This window comes from Gallus gallus, chromosome 11 (assembly GCF_016699485.2).
Source record: "Gallus gallus isolate bGalGal1 chromosome 11, bGalGal1.mat.broiler.GRCg7b, whole genome shotgun sequence".
NCBI lineage: Eukaryota > Metazoa > Chordata > Aves > Galliformes > Phasianidae > Gallus > Gallus gallus.
Window position 1 is genome coordinate 15756728 of NC_052542.1, and position 23682 is coordinate 15780409.

Genomic DNA, 23682 nt, shown 5'->3' on the forward strand with positions numbered 1-23682 from the left:
TTAAAGAGCTGTTTTGTTGCTAGCCATCATTAGCTAACATAAAAATTTGTGTGCATATGTAGAGTAAGTTCTGTGTGTCTATAGATAAATGTGTGTATTTAATTATTCAAAATACCTCTGTAGAGATTTTGTCAGAGAGAAAATTATGGATTCTGTATTTCTGTTGAAAACAAATTAAACTTCTGAGAATTAAATTAAACTTCTGAAAAAAAAAAGACTTTGAAAGAGGAATATATCAGCTTAATGTGCATTTGGATATAAGAAATCTATTTTGGCATTTTTTCTTCTTACATAGTTTACAAGAGAGGTCCTACTGTGAACCTTCCAATATTTTAAAATAATGCTCTTTAAAACATTCATGGTTGTACAGAAACCTCACATATGTGGCACATCATGACAGCAGCATGGGATGTACTGAAAGATGAATACTGGGAACTTGAAATTTCTTGCTGAGATCTTTTAAAGGCAGTAGATTTAAAGATAGATTTCAAATCACATCTTTGGTTTCTCACCATTACAATATGGACTTGTGGTCTTAGAAAAGAATCCTTTTTTTAGTTGCCTTGATTCTGATAAACTCAAAGTCCGTGACCAAAGTGGACAAAAATACTCTGAACAACTCACATGCTTTCCTACAGGAAGCAGTAGATACAGGAGGCTGAGAAATGAACAGAGAGAGATGAGTGACATGAATGTTGTTTTTCATTGGGAAACGCTTGGCAGTATTTTCATTTTGCTTGCATGGAGTTTTGGAGCCTGTCTGTTACCATATGGCATATTAAGCACAATAAAGATGTTCATTTGGCAGCTGGAGCATGACTAGCAACATCAGAAGAGTCATATATGCATCAATAAATTAAGAATTCTGCCTTCATGTAAATAAACATTAGATCATTTCTTTTAATTGCCTATTGAGTTCTTGACAATGAGACACAGTCACTTTGTAGTCATCTGCTACAGCATTTCCAAAATTCTAGTTTATGACTATAGCTGAACAGCTCCTATTATTAATTTTTTGCCCTCCTGCAGCACCTGGAGCACCAACCATAAATAATCTTTTTTCAAGTGCTCTACAGACACAGAGAAAGCAAGTGGTCTTTGCTCTGGAGAGCCTACAGTCTAGCTAAACTTCTTAAGCTCTAACACCAAGTCAGTGTGTAAGAGGATGTGGGAAGATTTAGTGCATGTGGATGCTCAACAGGTTACTGTTCATCCAATCCGTTATACTGCAGCTGGGTAGTATGAATAATGTCAGTCATCTGTCCCATGGCTTTCCTAATACCTAATCTCTGTGAGAAGTGCGTGAACATCATAAACATAATACATCATAAATATATGTCATCATGGTTGTCAGGCAGCAAAATGTTATAGACTGGGAGACATCATTTTCGTGTTAGACTGCCAGATGGCTTCATCTCCTCTCTCCCCTTAGCAGACTTCTTAGAGCAAATCCATCCAACTGACATAGACTTTGGTAACTATTTTTGTTTTTTGTTATTTGGGCACTGTTTAAATACTAATCTGAAAAGATCTTATTAAGACAACTGTTTGTAATGTCATGTTTTATTTCTGAAGAGAGAAATACAATAGCAACTTTGATCACACTTTGTCTCAGTGGAACTCTCTGAGATGTTTCCTTTCTTCTTCCACGTGCTTGTTCATGTTGGTTTCAGAATATCTCAGTCCCATGCCCGAGTTTCCATCAGTCCTAAGAGAGATTCCAGGCTCTTTCCAGTGTCAAATCTAGCTCAGCACTCACCTAGCTGGAACAGCTATATAGTAGGATACAGTGATTAGTTCACTGCATTCTTATAGCTTTTCTTTACTTGAGGGAACCTCACAGATATAAGTCTAGTGTAGACACCAATGGACACGGAAATATAATGAATGTAGATCTTGAATATATGGAAGAGATTTCAAGTTGCTAACTAGTCCGTCCTTTTCTTCTGAAACAGGATTAGGCACTGAGATTGATTGTGAATGATTTTGGATTAACCTCTAGTTGAAACCCCACAATTATAGCTATTCAACATCTGCTCAGCACCCTCTTTTAATGGTTAGCTAGAAAGCTTTCTTCAGTATCTGAATCTTCCCACAACCCATATCTCAAAAAACATCTCTGCTTTCTTGTTCTACTGATTAGTACGTTTGATCTTGGTGGGCATAAGTACTTCACTATCACTCTTCATAGCTTTTACATTGTATACAGGCTTTGTGTGGCCAGGGACGTGTGGTTGGTGTCAGGACTAGCTCCATAGGCCACATAGCTGATACTGGAGCTTGGTACAGACAGCCTGTGTATAGTTTTGGGTATCTTCATTGGCTTTTTCCCAGAAGCCACATGAGTTTAAGGAAGCAGATGTTCCTGGTGAGTGGCACTGTGAGAATTATTTGGAATTTAATATCATCTCCTGTGATGTTCCCTGGTAATCCCAATCCAGAAGGCATCATCGCTCTCATAAAGTCCACATTTCCCTCTCACTTCAGAATAGAGATTTTATCTAAGGCTACATTTCTTTTCAACTCTCGTAATAATTTAACAGCTTGCTTCGACTTCATCTCTGTTGGCCCCTGGTCCACATAATCTTCAGTGTTCTCTATCCTTATGATCGCTTCATCTCCTTCCATCCACTTCTAATTTCTCTCCTACATATCACTACTTCTTATAGCCCTTTCATTTTCTTTCCTTCTCCTTGCTACTAACCTTGTCACATACCTTCGTTACTGTGGTAGACTTGGGAATTGAAAGCATCAGTGCTTTTGGATGAGATATGGTAAGAAAAGTTTCTCACTTTCAAGCAACTTCGCTTCTGCTCTTTGTTGGAAAAAGTGCAGAGTTTCATAAAGCAGGCCCAATGTACGAGCAAATATAAAAGGTCTGAAAGTCCCAAATTCATAACTCCAAGTGAATATGAAATATACATTCAACTACTGCTTCTAATTCCGTGTGTCAGCTCTGCATGTGGCCTTTGAATTTCCGCAATGCATGCAGATGGCAGCAATGCAAGCACCTCAAGAAATGATACAGAGCAGCAAGGTGGGAGAGGTGAGCTCCCAGCAGCCTCACCCCACCTGCAGGAAAACAACAGAGAGTGGCTGCTGTCTGAATGTGTCTTGTGCTATTTGGCTATACTATCACTCCAAACTCCGACATTTGTTTTTAAATGGTTACTCTGTCATAGTTGTTAGGCTTTCTTTTGTTTTATTTAAGCTTTGCTGAGTGACATCTTATTCTTGACATGATGAATTTGTCAAATAGAGATGCCAAATCTTCCAGTTGTGTGCTATTAATAGACCATTAGGTCACCAGCAGCTTTGGACTGTGAGAAGTACAGACTGATTCAGTATAACAAGGTACCTGCCAAAGGCACTGTGCCATTGTTTTTTAAAGGATGGAGAAGAGTAAGGTAAATGAGAATACACTCATAATTCATCAAGACTGTAATCTATATGGTGATTAGCATAGAGAATTTCAATTTCGCACATTTGTGGTGACAAGGAAATTTTGTCTTTTAGTGGGCTGATAGCTTTAGGAGATTACAGAGAATCTGTTAAATGCCTGTCATATCACTGACATCAGCTGCAAGGGGTGGTTTAACACCAGGGAGGCCTTGCCAACAAAGAACCTTCCATCAAAATCCTTCTGGTTTCTTTTTTTATTTATAATCTCTCTTGCTTTCAGCAAAATTCAATGAAGTGGCAAATGTGTGGCCATCCACTATGAGAATGTCTGTGTTTTACCTCTAGGATTTCGCCAAGCTGTGAGAGAATCTAGGATTTCCCTTCTTTTTCCTTTAAAAATACTGATCAAGATAATCCATACAATGAATTTAAAAAATCATTAAAAGTGTTTTGCTTTCAGTAAAACTATTGTCTTTGATCATCTGTAGTCTGTATCCCTGTCTGTAAGGCAGCTTTTAAGGGTGCAGTGGAATTGAAATGTAGAACGAAAATAGCGTACAGATAAGCAAAATTCTACAGCACAGTAACTTGAGGAACAGGTATGAAATATAGAACAGATTGTCTAGGGGAAAAAAAAAAGCAAGCATCACACATGTAAATATGTCATTCAGGTGTCAAAACAGGAGAAGTTTGCTTAGAAATTAAAAGTTTGTGATAAAGACCTCTTAATCATATGGCTGTAATTACACCAGTAATGTTTGTTGCAGTGTTTTGAGCAAAGTGAATCTACTGGGCTGAGAGAAGGAACTTGAGGCAAAGTGTCACATCTTTGTCTTTAGGGACATTTTTCTCTCTCTGTTGGCTTTTGGCTTTCATAAATATTTTAAGTACCTCATGTGAAGTGAAACAGGGGTTTTGAAAGCTGGTTTTTAAATAAGAGTTCTTTTTGGGTATATTGGTAGTGCAGCTCATGCATCACTACAGGTGGTTAATAAGAATAATAAGAAACACAGTAATTTGTTTTTTTAATTATGTAACACTTTTGCAGTAGAATGTGAAATTGAGTATTTTGCAAACAGCCAACAGCAAAACTGAAGAAAAATATGTTGGATATCTGAAGCCACTTGGGCAGTAGAAGAGCATTTATATCTCACCTCTTACAGTGAATGAGGAGAATAGCAAGGCCTCTGTTGCTTTTGTCCACTTTGTAGAATTAGGTGTGCATTTTGTGCTTTTGCTTTGAGTGATCAGAAGATGTTTGTGTTTGAAGTGTGTTTATCTCCTCCCTCCGCTGTTAGTATGGCCAATCATAAGATTGTCTATGAAATATTGTAGCCATGCAAATATAATGTTTGAAAGAATTCCTTTAGATTGGAGCCATTTCTCCATGAGATCTGTACATAAGAAAATAACAAACAGTTTTGTAGTCCGTGTTCCAAAGTGGATGCTTAAAGTTACATTTTCTCATTTTTCTTTCTATTTCTTTTTTTCCCCAGTGGTGTTTGATGACTGCAAGGGGAATAACAAATTGAACTTCGAAGTTTCTAACCCAGACTTTAAGGTGGAACACGATGGATCTTTAGTTGCACTGAAGAATGTATCAGAAGCTGGCAGAGCTTTGTTTGTCCATGCACGGTCTGAGCATGCTGAGGATATGGCAGAAATTTTGATTGTTGGAGCTGATGAGAAGCACGATGCATTAAAGGTAAGATAAATACCAAAGACTAGAAGAAAGAAATGCTGCTAGGTACTTACATGTGCCATCTAGGACTATAAGCAGTTTGAATCTGTTAGCAGAGAGATTGCTGTAACAATTTAGCACTTAGTTTAATGTAGTAGAGTATAATTTTTCCAGATTTTGAAAGATGTATTATATCTTCAGGTGTAAATACTAAATATTCAAACAGAATTGACTCAAATGAGAGAGCCTAAGTATCAAAATCGGCAAGTTCTTCTGATGTACTTAGGTCAGATAACCAGTTTGGCAAATGGAAAAGTCATACTCAAAATAGTTAATTTAGAGTTTACTGCTTCATATTTGTTGTAAGTCTTAAAGACATGGAAATTAATTTTATGCTGTGGAAGTTAAATTTTCATACAGGTCTGATTATCTTATGTCATTATATGTTATACTACATCAACTTCTGAGTGCAAATTCCAATCCATATTTACTCATTTACTCTCTGTCAGTATGTCTGTCTGCCCTGCTGAGTTTGTTCCACTGTAGCAGAAATGCTAAGTCACAGCTTGAAGCAGTGATTGAGCACCTGGTGGGAAGGCAGGGCCAGCCCAGGGGAGCTCAGTGCAATCAATGCACCTGAGTGACCAGAAGGGTTGGAGCCAGGATCCACCCCTTCCCAGACCTCATTTAAGAGTGGAAGTGGAGGCAAAAGTATATTGCTGGAGATCCTTGCCTACCTGAGACCTTCTAAGGGTATGCAGATTCTTTTCCTTTGTTTCTGTGCTCAGGGCTGTTGCAGTTGAGTGTATCCTCACTTGCTGCAGCCTAGGACTTTGCAACCTTCATGTCATTGCTGCACTTTCTATTGCATTATAATGTTACATCCACTTTGCCCACTCATTTCTGTATCCTTTTTTTTTTTTCTTTCTTTCTTTTTTTTTTTTTCCCAGTTTGGAATTTCAGCGTAGTATCAACCATATAGTCTGGGGAAAAGTGCTTAACAAATTGATTGAAATGTTTACTCCACACCCATGAGAGTAACAGAAAGGAATGTGAAGTAGCCTTCGTTTCTCTATCCTGGCATTTAGTAAAGAGGCAGGCAAGATAGTGATTTCCTACACAATTAAACCTAGTACTGCTGTAGGCCTATAATTCTAAGGAATCATAAAGAAGCCATGATGAGAATCACTTATCTGTTATTATATTTTGGTATTTAGACTTTCAGCTGTTAAAGTTTTCATTGTGTTTCTAACAGTAGTTTAGTGTAACTTAAGTTTTTCTCTTAAAAAAAAGCTTCAAGGGAAGGGGTGAACAAACTTCTGAAAGTCTGTGGCTGAGGAAAGGTTTTGATCTGCACTTTAAGCAGTATGAGGTGTGAATGTAGATTGCTAGCAGGGGAAAAGTATCAGAATGTGTAACTGTGCAGAGAGCTGATCAGAACACTTAGAGAGAATTTAATTTTATTTAAATATGCCGTATCTTCAGAAAGTTCAATTTTAACAAAGTCATACTTGAGAGACTCTTATGTGTCAGGGCTGTGGATTCAGGACCACACGCCATCAAACTCAGAGTACAAAAAGTACACTCAGATGACCTGGGCACTTAGCTGTCCTTGGTCTCAAACTAGCAAGACATGTTCCTTCTGATGCATTTGCAAGAAAATGATAATGACTTTGATTTAACTCTAGGTTTTTGAAAGCTTAGGAGCTGTTTAAAAATGGTGATTATCATTCTCCAGCTGGAAGTTACTGAATCTGCATAGAAGTTTGAAACATCCCAACTGGAAGACTGGAGTTAAACTTAATGGGATTGGCTTCTTTGTGAAGATCCAGTTCTCTGAGAATCATATTCTGATGCTGTTATACTGAATTACTTAGAGAAGCAACTCTTCCCTGCCTTTTTAAGGGAGATATTCTGTGGAAGTTATGATCTTGGGGAAGTTTTGCCTGCTGAGCAGAAATTAACAGATGTGTGTTTGTGTTGACTACAACAGAGCTTTATTAGTGGTCTTTTCTCTTTATATCCTATTCAGGTTCCAGACAGTCTTTTCTCAAAATGTTCCATTAATATCTAGTATTGAAACTTATCATCAGACTATCTGCATTCAGAAGCCAAATCTACTTGGTCCCAGTCCTAGGTTCTGTTACAACCACTCTGTGTTGCTTCAGAGAGAGAAGACCCAGACTGGACCTGACATACTCTGCTCTTCCCAGTCTTCTCTTGTGGGTGGCTACACAGAGCAACCTCGTAACATTATCTCTACCTGTGTTCACCATTACTTCATGAATTTTGAAATTCAGCTCATAACTAAAACATTGTTTTTCTGGTATATTGATTCTTGTTGTGTGTAGCACCTTTGGGATTTAGATGATGCATTACTGTGAGCCAGGAAATCCATGTAATGAGGATCAACCCTTCTTCAAGATGATATAAATGTCTTGGGGCTGGTTGTCCTGCTTGACCTCAGCTAGTATTCTGTAGCTCTTAAATATTTTTAGCAACAATTTCAGCTATTATTTGCCTATTTTAAACATGACCGACTGCATTGTCTTTCTGTTTGTCATACCTCAGAAGGATATAGAGATTACAGCATCCTATCTGATGTGATTTTTCTGATAAATTTGAACTGAATTCTCTACTTTTATGGGCTGAATATGTAAGCATGGAAACAGCAGAACAGCTCCATCTGTTAAGGCAAGGAGCCTTGGCTAAGAAGTGCTCAGATGGAGCCCTAATATTTCAGCATGATTTTGTAGGGTTATGATGATCACATGCCAGAGCGTTGCTCAGCATTCAGTACTTAAACTACCTTGTTTAATTAAGGGATAATCATAGAATCCTAGAATGGCTTGGGTTGGAAGGGACCTCAAGGGTCATCAAGCTCCAACCCCCCTGCTGCATGCAGGGCCACCAGCCTGCTTGTCTAATACCAGACTGCCCAGAGTCCCATCCAGCCTGGCCTTGAACAGATCCAGGGATGGGGAATTCACAACCTCTCTGGGCAAGCTATTAAGGTTAGTATATTTCCCCATTGTCAGCAACTGCCATTTCTTTACTGAAAGCATGCGACCTACATCTGTGAAATCCCATTGTTAATACTGCTAATAGTAGATTCCCAACATGTTTGGAAATGACTGGCAACAGCAATCTCTAATGTGCTGACAGGCAGGCTGAGCCTGGAAGAAGATAGTGTAATTCCTGAGACTTTGAAGGGTGATTACTACCAAACGTACTTGAGAGGAATATCAGAAGTATTTAAAGCTTAAAAAGAGCAGAAAGCTTTTGGTATTCTAGTGGTTGAGGTATATGATTATTTCCTGCTGAAGATGTGGGAAGATTCTAGATGGCCTCACTGATGAGTCGTAGGTGATTAAGTACCTCCAAGGCCCTAATACAATCACTGACTGTTAGAGTACCACTTGCGGTATAATTCTGCTTTTTGAGTCTAAAGGTCATGTTTCCTTACTCTTCTGCCAGAGACATATGAGCTCTGCAGAGCTTGCAGCTTTCCATTGTACGATGGCCATGACTGCAATATGAGAAGATGGATAGTTCCTCAGCATCGTCAGCCAACTTGGCTGTTGCTCTTTGATCACAGTACGTTGCACAGCGAGTGACAGAAGAAACTGAGTCCTGTACATCAGATTTCTGTCAGATGTGGGATATGAGTGCACAGAAGAGTTGCTATGGGCACATGGAGGGTGCAGCATCATAGGGTGGTGGTGTCTTTATAGTTAAATGCATGTATGTACTTGTACCCATGGGCAGTCAGAGTGCTTTCTGACAGTGGAAGGAATGAAGTCCACTTACTTTCAGCTTAGGGCAGCGCTGATGAGGCATACATCTGTGCATATGCTCTACTTTGCCTCATGTTTGCTTAATTACCTTTCACATGGCTAGGTCTTGACTGCTTGAGATATTATATATGTATGTGGAAATATTTTGATTCACCCAGGAGTCCCAAAAATGAACTTTAGGCTCATTCTGAATAATTCATAGAACTGCTAGGGATCTCTAATGGAAAAATAAATCACTCATGGAACCCTAGTAGGGAACAAACTGACAGAATTGATGAGGGGCAATAATTCAAAATTATGCCTCATCAAGTGCCTGCTTTGTTTTGAAGGACTAATAGAGGGAAATTCCATCACATCTGAGCACTTGACTGGACATTAGTGAAAGCATTTATTTGTTTACTTTAAAAGTTTGCTTTTGTGAAGGACAGAAGGTATATCCAAACTGTTTTTAGTGGCCCATTAAAAAATGGTGTGTTGAAGAATGCAGCTAGCTGGGAATTGAACTGTGTCCTCCATGGCTAAACAGAATGGGTATTTCTTAGTCCTGCTCCCTCTTTATAATCTAATGCTGGTTTTAATAACTAAACTCCTAGTAGACTTTTTGCTAAAAGAAATCCTTAGGAAATAGCCTTTCTCTACAGATAGGCTTTTTTTTGTGTGTGTGGTGGCAAATGCAGCCTTTATTTTCCACAGCAAAGAGAATTATTTAGAACTTTTATTTGTTACAGCATCACAGACGCTGTGTGAGAGGAGTTAGATATCAAGAGTCTGGCACCAAAGCAGATAAGAGGACAAGCAGATATTCAGGAATTCCAGGCTGGTAGTAACTTCACTGTATGGCGCTCAGCAGTCTTCCATACAGAAGGATGAAATGATTAAATTAGAAACTGTCAAACCCTCAGGACACTTTTCAGGCACTAGATGGAAAAGGAAAAGAAGAGATAAGAGGGAGGAGCGCTCCCTGAGACAGCATGTTGTAGATGAGGAAAGTTTAAAATTGTCTCCAGCAGTAGCTCACATCGAAGGAAATGAGGTTGCAGGAGTCCTGCTACTCTGTCCAGTCCACTTTGTAACAGCGAGGGGCTGGTCAGATAGACTGCTTGTGAATTTTCTCTTCTCAAAGTATTGTTTTCCCAACATCAGTTCCACAATCTATTATAGAGAGGATGGGAGAGGCAGCCTGGTGTGGAGCTTGCCCTGTGCTCTTCAAGCCTGAATTCCTTCTCCTGAGTCACTGCCTCAATGCCTGTGCCTCTATTTCCTAAAGTATCAAAGAGGTATAATGGAACTAAACTCCTCGGATTTAAATGTTAGTGTTTCTTATTTATGCCTTACTTCTCTGTTTTATCCTTGAAGTACAGAGATTGCAAATTTTATTGATATGAGATAAAAAGCGCCCAGAGCCTTAAATCCTACATGCATAGCTTTCTGCCTTAGAACAGATGAGAAAGGATCAATAATCTTATTATGATTCTCTTGCAGAAAAAATACTTGCACGAGGAAGTGAGTGGTTGAGTTTTGTAATCTGGCAGTTCAATAATTCATTTGGAAAGTAAGATCAAGAATCAACCTCTCTGATATAGCAAGCAATTGTTCCAATTAATGTATGCTAACATTTTTCCAGTTTAGAATAGAGTTCCAAATAGGCTGAAAATGACTGTGCAAAAGCATGAAGATGGAATCTCATATGAGATATTGACAAACAGTCTAGAAGAGTTTCGTATTATTAGATTTGCATATAGCAGTTGCTACAAGAAGTAATGCATTGCATGAATAAAATACCGTGTTCTGCTTTTCATTTTAAGGCACAAAATAAAGTCACAGGGGTATATCAATATATGACATACCAATGAATTATTATGCTGATCGGAACAGCATGTAAAATAGAATTACTTCCAGATAATCTGTGGAAGTGCTTCCCCTTTGGACATGTCGGTTTCCCTTAGGCATATAAACATGAGTTTTCTTAAAGAGCAAACCAAGAAAAATGTCTAAATGTCTCTTCTTGCTTTTATGCTCAGTTGACAGAAAACTTGACATAGTAATCTTCCCTATTAGTTGTGAAATGAACAACTTTGTATTACTTCTGCTCTTTATAACACTGTGAACACCCATTGACTTGGGCTTCATGCATTAAAATCTGAGCTGTAAGTGACTTTAGAATATAACACCTGTGGGTTGGTGAAATTTTGGTGAATGACTCTTCCCCACTTTAATCATCAGTGGAAGGATGCAACACTACAGTGCAGGTTTCACAGAATACATCTTAATTAATGTCAATGAAAGCAAGATCTTGTTCTCATCAATGGGTCATTCTGTAGTATTACTTAGCTGCCCTTTTTTTTTCTTTTTTTTTTTTTGCTATATTTTTATAAAAAGCCTCCACTTGCTGTTTGGAAACAACAGCACTCCTTTATTATAGTAAATCTCCTTAGCCACTGAAATAAGCTATTTTCTATAAAAATTCCAGTCACTTAATTTTCCTTTTTATCCTTCACTCTGATCCAGAACCCCCTGAAGTAATCAGATTCCAGCAGGCTTTAGGTCAAACCCACAAAGCAGGAGTTCTGCCTGGCAGTGCCGTGCAGATGTGATTCCTGTACCTCTTCCCTGGGATACTGCAAATTGACCCTCTAAATGCCGTGGTGTAGTGCACAGGGGTTATGGTTTTTCACATGCAGCCATGCTCCCCCTTTGCTCAGCTCTACAGCAGAGCCTTGCTTCTATTGCTAGGCTGGTGCCTTCCCTTAGGCCTGCACCGAATTTATTCTTCCAACTTAACTCTGCAAATTCCCACCACCAAAGAAATGCAGTTTTCATATATGCTGGCTATGGAGTTCGCTCTGACAAAGATCCATTTATCTGAGAATTATCTTGGTGCCAAGAGTTGTGGCAGTTGCCATAGCAACAATTACATATTGTGTTGAATACCAGAGTAAAAACTGTAAGGACCATGAGCCACTGGTGGTTTTCATTAATGTAAGGTTCCCTATTTGGCCAAAGTGTGTCTTGTAAGTTTATTCATCGTATGCATAAATGCTTGGATCAAATGTGTAGGCTAGCTTTCCTTCCCTTTCCCTCAGCGCACAGCTTCAGCATGTAAATGAGATGTACTTAGTTATTTAAGGAGAGAAAAATGGTCTTATAGACTGGAACCATGAATAATTGACTGTGAAACAAGAAGGTGTTAGCTTCTGTGAATGTTCAGTGCTTTCCTCTTTGAGTAATCTACATTCAGATTCTACACGGACTCGGGAAGTATTTATCCTGGAAAAAGAACTCTGTGCTTTCCAGTAGCAAACAAAGCTAAGACAAGTATAGAATAGGTCTAACAGGGAACCCAAGGTGAAATGAGATGGTGTTTTGAACCAACTGCAATCTTTGTTAATGAGTCCAAATTACTCACTCGTGAAAAGTATCAAGCAAAAATTTTCTAAATGAGCATTTTTCAATTAAAAAAAACCTCACCACTTAAAATCATTAGTCCTGTCAGTGTTGAATTGCATTTAGGCTTTCTGTTCTCTCTGTAGTAACAGGTGTCATCCACAGGTTCATTTTACTATTGCTTGCTGTGCATCTGGCATAAATATAAGGTTTTTGTGGAAGCTCAGGACCAAATGCGTTCTGGAAAGCAACCAATTTTTATTCTATTTTCTTTTAAAACACACTTGGGTCTTATCCTTCATCCATAAGACTTAATGGCAAAACACCTATAAATCTCACAGTGAGATTGTTTGAAAGTTACTTAAGTCTTCTAGCTGAATTAAAATTCACCCCAGCACAGAATACTACAAAAAGGCTATCCACTTCTTACCACTAAAGCATTTTTCTGAAAGCTGGAATGGTAGATGAGTTGTGTGAAGACCTTTTGAATTGAATTATCATTTTTTTATGATCTAGGATGCTAACTGTCCTTTATCCATTTAAAAAAAAAAATCCACTAAATCTTGTGGAAGAGTGATAAATCACTGTGCACTGACATAGTTTTTTTTCAAGCTTGACTCAGAACTGTGGCTTGAAAGTATTCTGATGATATGGAGAAACTGCACTTATACTGTGTGTTAATCTCTCAAAATCATTGATGAAAGTGTGGGAGAATTGTACTGTAGATGTGGGAACACCTAAAGGAAGCATTTAGAAAAGGTTTAAATTTAAAATTCATTGTAGTAAATGAGCATATAAGAGGGAAGGCAACAGGCTAAACATGATTTAGTAAAACATTAAGCAAGATCATAAAGGATAAGTAAATGTCTCATAGGGTACGTAATATCTTACATTTGTAAAATGGCTTTCTTTTTGTAGCATCCTTAAAGTGTATCTACAGAGTACTCAGAGAAAGAACGTGTGTGCATGTAAGAAGACACACATCAGGAAAAATAGCAAATAATAGTGAGGTATTTGCTTACACGCGTAGAGGTGCTTGTGTAGACAGTTGTACTATTAATACATGTTTCATAAAACTTTTTTCACATCAGGATAGGAATAGAGCCATTTTTTTAAATAAGAAGTTTCTGAAAAGGGCATGGTGATTTCCATGTCATACTGAAAGTGACATTATCCCTAATGTGCTCAAATCTGTAATGAATAAAAGTGTTACAGAAGCCAGAAGAACCTGTGAGACTTCTGGCACACAAGAGAACATCTCCATTTCTTCCATGTTCTTTCATTCATCATGCAGGAATTAAGTCAATATTTGACAGCTATCCCAGTTTCACCAGTGGTACCTCAGATTTATTAAGGAATGGAGGCAATTGAGTAAAAATCAAACAAAGCTCTGCTCAAATCTAAATTTAAGGTTCATTTATGTGTCAGAGATGCAAAATATAGCTGTTGTTCTCCCATTATAATCTTTTCTAGCAGCTTGCAGAAACAGGGTGGATTTGAAAGGGAGCCATAATAGGAGAAATTATTCACATGTAAAGATGATCTTAGAAATTTCTCTCCGTCATAGACATCTATATAATCGTCTCTAATGGTTGCCCCAACAGTTCCATGCTGATTTTCACAAATGTGAAGGAACATTTTTTTCCTTTATTATAGTAACACCTATCTTAGCACACATCTTAAGCATTTAATGGAGCATCATGGGATAAAAATTTACACTTGTCCTCCCCCATTAATTTTTTCTGCCACTGCAAGGACAGATGTCTCCTCTTGGAACTGAAATGCCTTATTTGTTGATCACTGTAATTCTGTTGGTTTGCAGAATAGTCCTTTGTATCTTATTTTACAGTTTGTTTTCTCAGATCCCTAGAATAACTTGGCAGGCTAAAGAATTCAGCGTACGAATGACAGAGTTAAAGCTTAATGTAATGTGTTATCTCTATATAATAAACATTTCTGTTAATGTGTGGAGTCATCTTGGAGTTATTAATCTTTCAGCTTCTCACTTATTTCACCACCAAATCAAGCTGAACAATGTTTGCATTAAGCAGTTGATCCGTCTTAGAAAAAAATAGTTTTCCTTGTTACGTATATATCTCCTCCTCCTACTGAGGGAGTATATAAGGAGAGTAATTAAAGAAGACAGTGGAAGGGCAAGCAGTTCCATTTCCCCAGAGGAGTTGTGGATGCCCATCCCTGGAGGCATTCAAGGCCAGGCTGGAGGAGCATCCTGATCTACTGGGTGGCAACCAGCACACAGCAGGTGGGTTAGAGCTGGGTGATCTTCAAGGCCCCTTCCAACCTTAGCCAGTCTGTGATTCTGTGAAGTGGCCAATTGTCCTGCTACGGCCAGAGATTGGTTGCTGCAAATACCTCTGGTGCTGCTGCTGAAGTTGCTCTGAGTACTTTATTGCTATGGAAAAGGAAGATTTTTATTGAGCATAACTGATAGATAACTGTGCTGGTTGTAAACGATAGATGGAATTTTACCTCCAGCTTCCTAGCAGAACCTGGCTACGAATGTTTGCTGCATAACAGTAAGCAAGAAATTGGCTGGGGAGTGATGAGAATAAATTTGTTAAAATATTTCTAGTAACTGCTCTGATAAAAAGGTTTGATCTAAGTTTTAGCAATGAAAAATCATTTAGACAGCAGCTGTTCAAACTACTACCAGGAACAGATACGCTTTAGTTTATCTGCAAGTCAGCAAACACCCTTGTGGTTGATGGTGCTCAATATTTACTGAATCACTTGGCATATGTTTGAACTGAAGGGAAATTATCTTGAAATCCCTTTGTCTTTTGTTTCTTTTCTATCTTTAGAATCAGAGTGTGGTTTGGGGGAAAAATGAATCACGGCTGTAGAATATGCAACTTTTTAAGATAAGATACTGTAGATCTTTTAAAAGGAGAGATGGATCTAGCTCTAAGAGTACCAGCTTTATAGTTATATAAATATGTATCTTCTAATCACCCAGAAAAAAGATGACTGAATACGTTTTTTAATCTCTGAATGACTGTATGAAACTTCCATTCTTAAATGTTGGCATATTCTTTTTTGGTATAAAGATTTAAAGGGTGTGATGCTGTGTGGTACTGGGCTGTCCTAGGAGATGCTCAAAACTTCCTATGTGCATTGACTGTAGGGTACATTAGTACCACCTTGACATAGTCTTGACCTTCCTGAGAAAGAAATGTTAGTAAGAAATTTGATACTGATTGTGCTTTGGATGCTTTAAATAAGACTGTATCAAAAGGCAAAGGGTTTCCTTCAAACACAACAGTGGAGTGATAAAATAGCATATCAGCCCCTATGAAATAAGGCGTTTGAGTGCTCTCTCAAGGTATAATAATTTGGTTCAGATATTTGAACTCACTAACAAAGCTTCCAGTAAATTCAAAATTCCTGGTTAGCTGAAATATATCACACATTATAGTTTGTTCTCTGCGCAGGATGAATATTCTCATCTCTTTGACTTTCTTTTCCTAAAGTTAAATAATAAGTCAGCCACTCCTATTTGAAAGGAAATTCATGACTGCTGAAACATTGTTGGTAGACAAAACCCCTGCTGGGATCAGGTGTACTCTGTGATTATGCTCCAGCATGGTAGCATATGGCAACAAGAATATTCAGACTGGGTATTCTGTTTTTATTGTGTTCTCTGTAGAAAGCTATAAGCTCTTGCCATAGATTAAGGTGATTATTTCTCCGGTGTCCCGTGTTTGATTTCATATATGATTCCTACCAGCCATTTGCAGCAGGATTTCTTGCTAGGATTAAAAACAACTAAGTTGAATGCCTGATTTACCAAATGGGAGGATTGTTAATAGTTTTGGTACTGGCTCAAAGAGATTTTATTAATTATAGACTTCTGATTTATTGCCATCAATCATATCCAAAACCCAACCTTAATACTGAGGGGTTTATTGAGAATGCTTTTATTGAGAATGTATTTGATTTCTAGATACATGCATAGAAACATATCAGAAAAATATCACATTAGGAGTATATACATGATATAAGAGGCTTTGTGTTTACAAAAAAAGAATGATGTGTACATGAATTTTCAATGAAGTATTGCACCTACTACTTAAAATCACAATCTTAATATCAACGCAAGTATTTCTATCTGTTCTGTTTCAATACTACCTGTAATCTGTTACTGAGCAATTTTTACTTGTTCTCCCCTGTATTCTGGTTATCAGCACAGGCAAGTGGTTGCAGTAGAAGGTCAAGGCAGGAAGTGTCAGCTCTTCTGTGTGATCAATTTAATCTGATGCAAGGCCTGCCTATTTCCTGTCCTTTTTCATTACCCTAACCCCATGTGTATTACTGAAGCTGGGTGAGGCACAGGATCTTTGAGACTCTGCTTACTCCTGTCTATGAATAGGTCAAAATATGTGTCCTTAAATATTTAGGAAGCTGTACAGAACGGGTTAAGTAACTCGCTCGCTTCATCTGCAGACAATGGAATTTTCTCTCTGCCGAGGTACTGTGATATCTTTGAGTGGATTGCTCTATTCCCCCTACTGCCAATATTCATCCTTCTAGAGCTGATAAAATCTTTGAAATCAGACTTGTCTGATATGCTTCATATTGACTCTCAAATGAGGAATTAAGGTGATGGTAAGAAAAGAGGATGTTAAAACTTCAAAGACTGAATGTCAGAGCTGCTGAAGGTTTGATTCTGTGGTTTTGGCTCATGTGTGATGCTTAAACTCATTGCTGACCAAGTTACATGTATACACAAGGTAAGGATTTAAGCTTTATGTTACAGGGTTGATTTTAGGCATGACTATTCATAAAACCGTGTAATTAATCAGGAAAGCATAGGAAGCAGTACACTAAATGCAAACTCCATTAAGTCAATAGGAGTCATTCCACCGACTTTAATGAGCTTTGAATTTACTCATAAATCTGCCATGAGAAGTGTCCAAATCAAAATTTATTTGAGGGTGACCTTGATGTTAATTGTTAATGCTTCCATGTTCAGTTGCCAGGAAAACTGCTTGTAATAGTGGGATGGTCATTTGGTGTATGGTCCTCTCTATTGGATGCTATTAGCATAATGTTGACATATAGTATAAAATATTAACTGTGCACGTGGTTATTGGGCAGTCACACTATGCCAATCATCTTACATGTCTGTAAAACAGAAAAAATAATTTATTCTGCCATCTTAAGTGATATTCATGCCTTCATCTGAATCTTTGCAAAATTAATGCTTTTTTGATCAAGCAGTTCTTTAAAGTATCTCAGAAGTTTCAAACATATTGGTTGTTTTTAATCTCAGACTTTATGTATTGATTGTAACTTCTTACAGCTTTTATCTGAAATCTGTAAATACTATAAGGCAGGTTCTTATCAATCCTATGATGCCTAATAAATTTAACATCTGTTCTATCATCTGTATCCCAAATGACTATTTTTCTGTCTTTAACACGTAATATGAGAATTGATTACAGGAAAAAATAATAAGAAATATAAATAGTATTAGAGCAATTATTTCCCTTTTATATTTGTCTGCTAAACAGAAAAGTAGCTGGTTTCCTTGAAGGACATATTTACTGTATCTCCCAGTGTCACAAAACTATGGGGTAGTTAAGGATTTTGTGTGGATTTTGACAGTGTGGATTTTTTTGTTTGTTTTTTTCTTGAATTTAGCATCTTTCTTGATTCCTTGTCACTGCTGGTAATTATTGTGTCTTTTCCTTAATTAGCACTTAATGCATTAGGCTGTGTTTCGGATCATTTTATTAATTGAAAGTGTGTTTCAGAACAATTGTGAATTAGATAAGTGACATGATTAAGCCTCAGTCTTTAAAACTATCAAATGAAAAAATAAGGTGAAGGAAATTATTCTTGGCTCTACACAATAGGAAGACTCTGGATTCCAGTGTAAGCATATGTATTTAGGAGGGTCAAAGGAGAGAGCAAAAACATTTTGGATTTGCATTAATTTTCCTTGGTTTTCCTGTAGCTGTATTGAAATACCATCAAAGATTGTGGTTTATAGGAACTTGTTTATATGTGTAGTAAAAAATCTTGTGCAGAGACCTTCCAAGCAAATTACAGGTTGGCCAAAGGGAAAAATTGTTACATAATTGACAATTTCCACCTTTAAACCTCTCTGCCTCCAATTTCTATGTATAAAATGGAGATGCACTTTAAATATATTAGAAGTAAGATCTTCTGAGGAATAAAATAACGAGAGTTGTTTGCAGGCAGAGACCACACAATTTTGAAATAAAGGCCTTCTCATTTAGTTATTGATTTAAGTCCATCCTAAACCACTTGTTGGGTTCCATGAGCTCAGTTTCAGGGTGGACGGGCATCTTGGAGATCTTGTTGCGGCCTGCAGTCTGCTGTGCAGTACTCACTGACTTTTCTGTTCCCTAGAAAGATGAACGATTTGGCTCAGAGAAATCACAGAATCATTTGGGTTGGAAAGGACCTTTGAAGGTCATCTAATCCAACTCCCCTGCAATGGACAGGGATACCTACAGCTAGATCAGGTTGCTCAGAGTGGATATTCAAACAAATCTTTACCTGCCTTGACCTTATGCTCATCTCCAACAAATTCTTCTTGCCTTAAATTTTCAGTCCAATAAAATGGAACAATTAACTTATGTAATTCACTGTAGAAATTCTTGTATTAAAAATTAAGAATGTTTTTTTTTCCTGCAAGAAAGTTGTTTCTTAGTTCTCTTTATTTCCTATCTGACATTGTGCTAAACAAGAACATGACTTAACAGTCGATATTGATTTTTACACTGCTTTTTTTTGTCTCACTTACCTATTCAAAAGGAATGAGTGCCGACAAGTTAATGAATTCCAGCTAAAAATACATAGATAAGACAAGGAATAGGTTTACTACCTGCTTTGTTCTAATTATGAAAGGTTTAACTGATGGAACGTCTCATGTTCACAACAGAGAAATTGGAGAAATCTGTTCTTATAGCAACCATCAACAAAGCAGAGAATATCTGGAGGAATGACATGTATCTGTTTATAGAAACTTTTAAACAAGTGTAAATTATCCCAGTATATTTATGTCTTCAGTACTTACATGTGGGATACAAAGTACGCAGCTCAGTGGCTCTCCATTTATTGAGGATTCATAAAACTATGCTGAATTATATTTTCAAATTTCTTTATTGTGTAAACGAGTGACTTTGAATAGTAGAAAAGGAGCTTGGGATTGTAGAACTGCTTCTCGGTAGAAAGTTTTCTACGTGTGCTTCCCAGACTGGAAGAATTATAAAATGGAGTAAAAATAAGCTCTACAGAACCATTGCTGATCTACAGTGTGTGCAAACCTGTTGTACTTGCTGTGGTCATAGAGGATGATGACACTGAGATACGCTGAAGTATGGACTCACTGTATGGTGATCATCTCCTGGCTAGGAATTTACTGGTAGGCACTTTCTACATGATCAGCAGTAGTGCAAAGAGTACTTCATCTTATCAGGAAATTCAGCCACCTAAGTCACTTGTGGACCTTTGGAATTGAAGATTTGCTTTCTAAACATTTGCATGGGTTACAAGACTACAGAAATGAAGAGATGGAGGGCATTTGGCAGAGAAGCCAGATATACCAGCTAACTTGCGAAATATATTTCTGTGGTGACCTTAAAAGGCAGGGAACACTATGTTTCATGTTTTCCATCATAATTTCTCCTTTCGTAGGAACAGGGTGGGGATGGTTATGGCACGATGCCTTGAATTTCAGATGCATGCCTTGCCAGGTGTTGCTCTGGCAATAGAAATAAACTGCTGTCTCTGAGGAATACACTAATAATAGTTGGCCAACCAGACAAGTGGCATAAGCAGAAGTTTAAAACTGTATTTTCCAAGTTATGTCTGCTTTGTATTAGAAGCTTGTTCTGCTCCACAGTTGTGCTGATGATCCTGACTGGCAGTCAAGGTGCAGTGGCTTCTTGACTTTAGAGGGAGCTACTATGTTTCAGGAGGACAGACTAGACAAGGAGCAGAAGAAAATACCTTTTTCTTCCTTCTACTCCAAACCAAACAGAACATAAAGTTCAGGCAAAGTAGCATCAGCAGCAATATTATTATTATTTGAGTATGTCAACACGAGAGGCTTTTAAAAGGTATTTGTAAAATTTGAATCCCAAATTATTATCCTATTTGAGCAGATGGATGGGATAAGTCTGCAAAATTCAGCTCCTTGTCTTTTTAGTGCTGTTTGTGTATTCTGTACATGAGGAAAAAGGTGAAATAACACAAAGATTCATCTTTTATTTCAAGATTAAAGTTTCAAAAGCTAAAGACTTGAACTGTACTCAAAACACCTGACAAGGTTTGAAAAGTTTATTGTTAGTAAACAATACTACCAACATACCATCAAAGTATTGTTTTTATCATGATTCTGTTTGTATTGTCTGAGTAAATGTCTCTCAGGAATTCCAAACTAAACTTTCAGGCTCAAGAAGTTTGTGATTATCCGAGCTAAGCTTCAGACAAGCTTATAAAAATTGCAGGTGTTTTGTGCAAATGTTGACTTGTGTTTTTGAACTGCAGATGTGTCCAGCATGGGCAATGGGGTCTCTTAAGAAAGCTTTTACTGTTCTTAAAAGTAATGCTGGTGACTGGATTCACTGCATTTCTAGAACTGTAAAGTTTAAATGTATTTGCAGTGTGAGTACAGAAATCTAACAGCACAAAAAAAATGGTATATATTCCTTCATTGCTTAAAACAAAAATTGAAGTGCTGTGATTCAAAGGAAAAGAAAAACAAAACCAAACCTTTCTGGGAATGATCTCGTTGTGATCCTTACATGTAGGAAGTAAACAAAACGATCTGAAACTGAAGACTGCAACTGAGTTTCATGCAGACCCACTGCCTGAGGAGAACTTCAGTGAGGGGTCACTGAGATGCTGGTTCTGCTCCACTGCCACTTCAGTTGTGGTTTTGTGGGCCACCTGAGTGGCTCTTCGTTCTGGTTTTGTACTTAAGGGAGGATACATGGAAACAGTGTCACTACTGAGTAATGGGAAGGAATCCCATTTGGACAAACTTGGAGAGAAAATGGGAAGGGAAGGGAGTTAAGGGATAGAGGAAGAGTGGAGAATAGTGAGCAAAATGTGGCAGGCAGATGGCATAGAGAGCACTGACTTGTTTATTTTTTTAAAGTAGATTGTAGGTGGAAAATCCACTCATAAATAAATACAGAACTCTATCTGTTCTCACAGGTTTCCTCAAATTGTTCATGCCCTCTCTCCTGGTATAGTTTCTCTTTGCTGCCTGTAGCATGAGTCTCATAAAACTTTGCTAAGATTATAATGCAATACCTTGGCACCAATCTCTCTTGTTTATGTGGCCATTAGTTCAAAGCCACAGACAAGCAATTTATTGGGTATGAAAAATGTCACCTATGACACCCTCATTTGCATCTGAAAATTGATTTTTGTCACACTGGGAATTTAGGACAACCTCTTTTGGCAGCCAACGTTGCCACAAAGCATAATAAAAATAATTATGTGACCACAAAAGCAGGTAAGGTTCACTGTAAATTGTGAGTCTTTACAGGACTGTAGTTGGCAAGGCATTGCTGATGAGACTATGAGAGAGTTACCTGTGGTAATCTTTCTTGATGATTTAATATTGACACCTAAACTTGAAACACAATGTGTGACTGCTAGCAAAGTGTGTAACAACATAATGGTGCTTGATTATGTTTAGTCAAACACTCCAGCATGACAGCAGAATATTAGAAATGCCAGCTGAACAATTGATGAGCTATTAATTAAGATTTCTAAAGTGATAATTACTGAGCCACAGAATGTTTGTGAAGAAAGTACTGTAAAACACCTTTTGATGATCAGTTAAAACATATAATCTACTTAGCGTTTTTGCAAGTGCTGAGTTAATTCATTTTTTGCTTTCTGATCTGCCAAGGTTGTCTCTTCACTGGTGAGACAGTTAATTTACGGGGAGGATGTCGTTGTCCATTGTGATACTGAAAAATCCTATTAATTATCAGTGTTAAGTTGCTCAAATGCTCTTCATGAGTTATTTTGGCAAAACAGCTCCCCAGGGTAAGATATATTTATATTGCAAATTCCTCTAAAGTCGAACCAACCATTAATGGATTATGCAAACTTGTTTCCTTTCTTGTAGATAAATTGTTTTGCAGAGGCATTCACTATGAGAAAGTCCTCTGCCCACTGTAGTGCTTTATCAGCTTAGAATAATCTACAGCTTCAATTTCAGTGGTAAAAAGACACCATTCTTTAATATGAATGCAGCTTTTAATCTTAGCTCGGGATGTTGGTTCTTTCTTTTTTTATCTGCCTTACTTAAAGGCAGGCAGAGGATTGGGATTTGTAAGCTCGTGTTCCTCAAACCAGGTTACTGTATGCAGCTATGAAGGGAGCTATATACTACTGAGGATGGATGAGCATGGTCTGACTGAGATGTGCATCAGGGAAAGGCAAGGCAAAAGGTGAAAGCTAACTGTTATTTAGGGGATGCAAAAGTTTTTGTGCAATTTAAAGTACGTGGTGGAGAAATTTGAGTTTATTGAGGAGAAGGTTGTATTTGCTGAAATCAAAATTTATACCTTTGTTTTCTAGTCAGATTCATATTCAGTGTTTTAATACTTCATTAATAACACTTTGGCATTCAACTGAATATTGAGAGAAATGCTCACCGAGTGACAACACTCCTGGCTGTTTCTGTGGAATGCCTTTACCAGGATTTATGAGATAGGCTGTTAAACAGTGAGCCGGGGCTGCACATACATCTTTCACATTCACTCGGTGCTGTTTCTGCTAGCAGAAGGATTTGAACTTAATCATGGGTTAGTCACAGTCCACCCAAAACTAAACCTGATTTAAATCATGTGGCACAAATATTTTGTACTGATGTCAGACTGCAGCTGTTGGGCACACTTTCTGTCTCTGGGCCTCACTGGCATTAGCAAATAGCACAGCTGCTGGCTCAATGGAGAGTACCAGAATGTTTGCCTGGCTTTGTCCATTGGCAGTGAGGTGAGATGCTGGCTATCGCAAGTGTCACTGAGTATCAGGCCAACTTTATATTCTGATGTGACATTACAAAGTCTGGCAAAAACTCAGATGCATTTTCTTTGCAAATGGATTTATTATCCCTCAGTTCTTCCAGCCTGGCTTTAAATGTCTACTGAAATAATAATGAAAGAATTACTGTTGGTTTTCTAAGTTTCTCTCCATTGTTCTAACAAAGTTTTCTCCTTCAGGGTTTGTTATGCTTGGTCCTCACAACTTTGGCTGCATTTAGAATGTATGCTTTATAGTTTGTAGGAATAGCTTGGATCAGTTTGAGAGCGTTCAGTAACATAGTTTTGCCATATTTGGTTCTCTCCAATGGAGAGAGGCAGCCTCTGCTTGCAAAACTCTACGTTTAGTTTTGAA

The 23682-nt window shown here is 37.8% G+C and overlaps 1 protein-coding gene across 6 annotated transcripts in view; it reads left to right on the forward strand.

Moving 5' to 3' along the window:
* CDH13 (cadherin 13) overlaps positions 1-23682 on the forward strand; it is a 432936-nt gene that overhangs the window by 145229 nt on the left and 264025 nt on the right. For all 6 annotated transcript variants that reach the window (NM_001396286.1, NM_001001760.2, XM_015292521.4 and 3 more), the window contains exon 3: positions 4899-5107. In NM_001396286.1, the coding sequence (NP_001383215.1) occupies positions 4899-5107 (209 nt within the window). The remainder of the gene's footprint in view (positions 1-4898; positions 5108-23682) is intronic.